This window comes from Coffea arabica, chromosome 4c (genome assembly GCF_036785885.1).
Source record: "Coffea arabica cultivar ET-39 chromosome 4c, Coffea Arabica ET-39 HiFi, whole genome shotgun sequence".
Classification (NCBI taxonomy): Eukaryota; Viridiplantae; Streptophyta; class Magnoliopsida; order Gentianales; family Rubiaceae; genus Coffea; species Coffea arabica.
In genome coordinates, this window is record NC_092316.1 from 15,017,358 (window position 1) to 15,024,298 (window position 6,941).

Here is a 6,941-nt window from a genome sequence, read left to right on the forward strand (position 1 = left end):
AATTTCCTGAAATAAAAAACATGGAAGATCCCCCAGCCAGTTTGATCAAATCCTTACCTAGACCTCGTTCAATGTCGATCATCATTGAAGTTGGCATGAATTCTACTGTAACAGCTTCTTTTTCTTTCCCTTTTTCTTTTTTTGTTTTTTGCATCAGCCTCAATTTTTATAGTCGATAAATTGAATAAAAATTCTGATCAAACGTTTGTTTGGACAGCTGATTATTTTCTCAAATATATTTACTTACATCATCGTTATAATTTTCAATACACTTTTTTATCTTCTCAATTATTTTTTTATTTCACATATATCACATCACAAAAAATGATACAGTAAAAATATTTCAAATAACTTACGATCCAAATAAATCTGTCTCAAAAACTAGACCAATCCAGCTAGTTCTGTAGGTTGATTGAAGCTAGCTTTATGATCTGAACTGCTGAAAATCAGACGGTAGACTAGTTTGGCAGGAAAAAGTATAGAAAAAGTCCATAAAAACTAGCTTTATTCTTTTTTTGCACTTTTTGTTTAGTTTTTTAGTTTATTCTGTTTACTTGATTTTGAAAATCAATACTTTTGTGGCATTTCCTTTTGATTTTTGGATAATTGGATTAAATGCTCTCATAAAGTTTTTCTACTTTAGTTACAATCTTATAATTTCTATATTTTGTCAAATGGCTTTTATGAAAATTTTTTTAAGAGGAAAACTCGATAAAAGAGGGAGCAATGCCATCCTAAAATTTTGTTAATGTGAAAGAAATAATTACGAGGTAGACATATATACCTAGCCTCCAATGCCTGAAATATAATTGAATAAAAATCACTCATGCGCCTGCACAGTTAATAAATGGAAATCTGGAGCTATCTGAAAACAACTTGACTCGGTCCATGTAGGCAGCTGTGACAGAGTGATCAAATGTTTGTCCCTAAAGTGACGAAGAGGCAATTGAATCCACAGCTGTATTTGCTTCCCCAATGCATCTTGAATACGTGTGAAGAAGATGCAGCAGCAATTTAATCTTCCTACAATCATAGCACAAGGACCACCTAGGATTCTCCTCATGAGAAAATGCACCAGTAGTCTTGAATAGCGGTGCAAACGAATCGAGTCGGGTCGAGTTTGGATCTAATCGAGCCGAGCCTCCAATTAATTTTATGAAACTCGAATTCGAGCTCGAGCTCGACGAGCTCAAAATATCAAGTTCGAACTCGAGCTCGACTCAAATTCGAGTTGAGTTCGAGTTCGAATTCGAGTTTAAAAAATAAAAATAAAAATAAAAATTTATTTTTAAAAAATAAAAAATAATTATTTATTTTTAAAAATGAATAAAATAATAATTTTTAACAAATAATAAAATATTAGGGATATATGTATAATTTTACTATTAAAATAAAGAATAAAAAATACAAAATAAAAATATAATTGAGCTCGCTAGCCAACGAGCTTAATGTTTTTGAACTCGAGTTCGAGTTCGAGTTAGACTTAAAATATTAGGGATATATGTATAATTTTACTATTAAAATAAAAAATAAAAAATAAATATATAATTGAGCTCGCTAGTCCACGAGTTTAATGTTTTTGAGTTCGAGCTCGAGTTCGAGTTCGACTTAATTAGCTCGAGCTCGACTCGAGCTCGAGTCGACCTCGTACTCGAGCCGCTCGCGATCGGCTTGCGAGTGGCGGCTCAATTCGTGAATACCTCTAGTCTTGAATCCACTTCAACTTCTAAATCATGTGTGTTTGGATCGTAAATTATTTGAAATATTTTTATTGTAATACTTTTTGTGACGTGATGTACATGAGATAAAAAGATAATTGAAAAGATAAAAAAATGTATTGAAAATTATAATTATGATGTAAGCAAATAAACTTAGGCAAATAATCTCCTGTCCAAACACGATCGCTTTATCAAGGCAAAAACGTCTACATCTCCAAACTCTTTCTAAAAAATAAAAGTAATAAAAAAAAATACAAAAGGAGTTCTAGGCATCTCTAGTTCCAATTCTGTCTTAATATGCAAATTGGTATAACTTCGGAGTAAATTGATACAATTTTGGTATAAATGTGAATTTTAAATAACTTTGTGTAAAATTCACAATTATACCAAAAATATATTAGTTTAAATAAAAAAATATGTTAGTTTATTTAATTAGACGGAATTGGACAAAACCTCAGATAGAGACGTCCCGGATCCAATCTTTTTTTTTTTTTTTTTTGAAAAGCGGATCCAATCTTTTATATATCTACTTCAACAAGGAGAGAAAGTTATTTTTTTTTTTTGATCAAGTCAAGGAGAGAAAGTTATGGTTGATTTTAACAAGGTTATGTTCTTGACTTAGGTTCGCCGTGTTGCCACAGCAATTCAAGTAAGATCACATCACTGTCCTTTAAGAGTGGCAGTCTAATTGACATCTGAGACAGATCAATTGACCAAAGAGGGTTCCATCTTGATTAAGGGACAATTCCAATTGCCTAGGTCAAGGTTTCCTGGTCAAAGTGTAAACTTCACGCCGTTTCCAGATTTTGATTCTCTATGTTCAACGAACCGTGGTCAAAGGGTAAAACAGACGCGCTGTTCAGATATTGATTTAACTATGCATAGTGAATAGTGGAGCGTAGAATAAAATTCTTCCTTCAAGTTTACCACAGTTGGCAGATGACAGTCTTCAGCTTTTTTGCCGCTCAGCCAACTGTGAAAACAGTTGACAGATGAATGATATGTGTTCTTCGGAAGGGAGCTGAGAATGAAAACTAGACTAGAATAGTATTATGGAGTCACTACTGTAATTGTATTACCCAAAGCAGAGAGGTGACATAATAACTTCTTGAGCATAAACGGGATTGAAGCAGATGCAGTTAAAATTTAATGCAATTAGTGCAGTTGCTGTTTTTCTTTCAAAAGTCGGTATGGGTTTGTAAATATAATATTATTATTATATTTATATATTGAATGGATGTGTATGAATAAAATTTATGACAAAATAATATTAGTACACACTAAATTGTATAAAATATACAATCAGATAATTGGATGAAAACTTTAACCATACATGCTTAAGCCGGAGCATAAACTAAGAGCGCAAAATGTTTTATTCATATTATTGGCTACTATCTAAAGTTTGTCATACCTTGTTTGGATTGTATTTTTTTTTATTAAAAAATTTTAATATTTTTTATGAATATATTTTTAATTATTTTTTTATTTTATATATATTAAATTATTATAATATGTTTTTTTTTAAAAAAAAACTCTTAAAAATAATAATCTTAACGGGATCTATCCGACATAAAAACTCTTAAAAATAGTAATGTCAACGGATGTCTCCGACATGAAACATTGGAAATGACTGTAGCCAGAAAAGCCTTGGTTTTTGACAAAAAAAAAAAAAAAAAAAAAAGAAAAGCCTTGGTTCAAACGTGCTTCCTTTACTGTTTGCGAGTGTAGTTTGGCTAAATGTTCTACTGTACTATGTACTAACTGTTCATTGTTATAGCCAATGTAAACTGCGAATCATATTCCCCCACGTAGAGAAAACTACGTCACATTAAAATAATTAATCTCTTGCCAAGCACCTTAGAAGAGCAATTAGTAGGTTTGTTTGGATATCCCAATTATCCTAAATAATATTTTGCTTGTATCATAGACACATTTTCTAACCCATTTTTTTATATTTTCAATCACTTTTTTATCTCACAAACATCACATCACAAAAAGTGCTATAGTAATTATTCCAAATAATATTTCAAATAATACACTATCTAAAGTTCTAAACAAACCCAGTGTATAGTACTAAAATGCACCTAATTAATATGTTTGTTTTAGTAACAAACAACATGAAATATATACTAGATTTTCTGTCTTAATATCTGTTTATGGTACAATTTCATTTTAAGACTTTAGTGCCATGCATAATTTGGAGAATAAATTTGACTTTGAACAATTAAATTATAGACGTGTTTTCACTTTAATTCTTAAATTTCCATTTTGAACTTTTTATCCCTTAAATGATAAATTTCATACTTTAAAGAGTAAAGTATATAAAATTGAAGTTTAAAAACTAAAATAGATGAAGTTCATGTTATGTTTTAGAATAAATTTTATATACACTGACAGTATATACACTATTATTATTGAATTCATGACATATATGTAAAATTTAAAATTTAAATTAATATTTTATAAAATTATCATTCATCCAACGCTAGCAGGATATATATCGTCAGTGTAAAAAAGATTAATCCTATATTTTAAGAGGTAAAGTGTATAAAATTAAAGTTGAAAGATAAAGATTAATCGTATGTTTTAAGAGGTAAAGTGTACAAAAATAAAGTTGAAAGATAAAATATAGAAGTACCGTATAACACCACGAATCGGAGCATAGAAGATATTCAACGCTGGTAGTCTAGAAGGCTATAGTCAAGCCGCCAATAAACTACTTCAATTTTATTGCTGGATGTTGCTTTCCATTATTTTGACCATCTTTATTAGTTTTCCACTGCAACAAGAGAGCTACTCGTATAAAAGGAACATTACCGCAAAAACTTACAGCCGAATTCACCAAGAAAGAAGTCAGCAACGGTTACAAAAAAATGGTTGCAATTTCTTCCCCTCATTTTGTAGTTTTCCCATTCATGGCTCAAGGCCACACCATTCCCCTTCTCTACCTTGCTCGCATCCTCCGGCAGCACGATGTCCCTGTCACGGTATTCACAACCCCAGCAAACTCTCCATCAGTCCGTGCTACTCTCCATGATGCTGGCATCTCAATAATTGAACTACCTTTCCCAGCAGATATTGATGGCATCCCTCAAGGGGTTGAAAATACTGATAAACTTCCCTCCATGTCATTAATTTTTCAATTTGCAAACGCCACAAAGCTGATGCAGCCACAATTTGAAAAGGCACTTCAGGATATCAAACCAGTTGGCTGCATAATTTCTGATGCATTTCTTGGATGGACTCAAGATACTGCTGCAAAGCTCGGAATTCCAAGAATTGGTTTCTATGGTATGAGCAGCTTTGCTACTACCTTGTATTTCATTCTTGGTCAAGAAAGGCCACATGCACTGACTACATCACCTGATGAGCCCTTTTCTATCCCAAACTTTCCTAAACTCAGCTTAACAAGAAATGATTTCGATCCACCATTCAATGAACTTAATCCAAAGGGTCCTTGGGTTGATTTCATGATGGAGCAGAACATTGCTATGGCAAAAAGCTACAGTGTGATTATCAACAGCTTCTACGAGCTTGAACCTTCTTATACTGAGTACTGGAACAGATGCATCGGACCTAAAGCCTGGTGTCTTGGCCCTTTCGCCGCTGCCAAGCCACAAGTATTATTAGCTAATGAATCTGCAAAGCCAAACTGGATGCTCTGGCTTGACAAGAAGTTGCAGAATGGAGACTCGGTATTGTACGTGGCATTTGGAACTCAGGCCGAAGTATCACAGGAGCAACTGCTTGAAATTGCAGATGGTCTAGAAAAATCCAAGGCGAATTTCCTGTGGGTGATAAGATCAAAAAGGTTGGAAATCTCGGAAGGGTATGAAGAAAAGGTGAAGGATAGAGGGATGATAGTGAAAGAGTGGGTTGATCAAATGGAGATACTTAGGCACAAGAGTATAAAAGGGTTCTTGAGTCATTGTGGATGGAACTCGGTTACAGAAGCCATATGTAATGGAGTGCCCATCTTGGCAATGCCATTCATGGCCGAGCAACATCTGAATGCAAGACTTGTCTCGGAAGAGGTTGGTGTAGGACTGAGAATTATGCCCAGCAATGGATCAGTGAGGGGCTTTGTGAAGGCAGAGGAAGTGGAGAAAAGAGTGAAAGAGCTGATGGAAGGAACAAAAGGGGAGGGGGTAAGGAAGAAGATGAAGGAGGTTGGAGAAGCGGCTTGTGGTGCAATCAGAGAAGGTGGTTCCTCATGGGAAACTTTAGAGCACGTCATCGCTGATGTGAGTAATTATCACAAGATTAGCTTCTTTTAGCCCATTGTTGCCATAGTTAATGCCTTTTAATGGCAATAAGTCAAATGGGAAGGATTGAAAATGGTTAATGATGTGGTTGCGTGTATTTCATTGATGTATCTGTAATGGATAAATAATGTATAATTATATTTATTATAGTATTATAAACAGAGTACGTATATAATCTTGTTCACGTACATCAATTCTCATGCCAAGACAAAAATAATATTGTATACGAAGTCTTATGAAGTTTACAAGCACCATACGCGATGGGAAGAAATTGGTTTGGATGTGCAACTTTTACTGTAATTTTTGGTAGTTTTGGATAGATTTTGATTCTGAAATAATCCAGTGGTAACAACTAGAATATTGTCCATTTTAGTTTTTCACTAGTTCAACTTTCTTGTTGAATTTCGTCCCAAAAAAAACTTTCTTTTTGAATTTCTGTAAACTTGGTTGGTATTTTTCATTTTATGATGCGGAAGAATAATTAAACAAGAAACGATACACAATCAACTTATAAAAAAGATTGAATTAATCTTCTACACATTGACAGTGTATACACTTCTACTATTAAACATATGATACATAATAGGGAAAATCATTCAAAACGTCCCTCACATTTTATAAAATGACTTTTTTTGTCCCTCACTTTTAAAAGTGTAATTTTATGTCCCTTACATATTCATATCGGTCAAATTTAGTCCCTAACTAGGCTTCCAATCATTTTTTGGCCGGAATCCATCACGTGCAAGGCATGTGATTATTTTTTAAGGGTAAATTAGTTAAATTATATTTTACATAATCTGATCTATAGTTCTCCACATTTTATAAAACAATTTTCGTCCCTCACATTTTATAAAATGATTTTTTCATCCCTCACATTTCACAAAATGAATTTCTCCATCCCTCACATTTCAAAAAATGAATATTTTCATCCTTCACTAATTGTGTATGTAAGGGAAAC

The 6,941-nt window shown here is 33.0% G+C and overlaps 1 protein-coding gene across 1 annotated transcript; it reads left to right on the forward strand.

Annotated features, from left to right (window-relative positions):
• Nucleotides 1-4,545: 4,545 nt before the first annotated feature.
• Nucleotides 4,546-6,066, forward strand: LOC113739484 (UDP-glycosyltransferase 90A1-like). The gene has a single exon (XM_027266704.2). The coding sequence runs from the start codon at nucleotides 4,592-4,594 to the stop codon at nucleotides 5,993-5,995; it is 1,404 nt and encodes a 467-aa protein (XP_027122505.1). The 5' UTR covers nucleotides 4,546-4,591; the 3' UTR covers nucleotides 5,996-6,066.
• The last annotated feature ends 875 nt before the right edge of the window (nucleotides 6,067-6,941 follow it).

Excerpts from the sequence above, each read along its gene's own strand:
- LOC113739484 (XM_027266704.2), top strand. The coding sequence starts at position 4,592 with ATGGTTGCAATTTCTTCCCCTCATTTTGTAGTTTTCCCATTCATGGCT.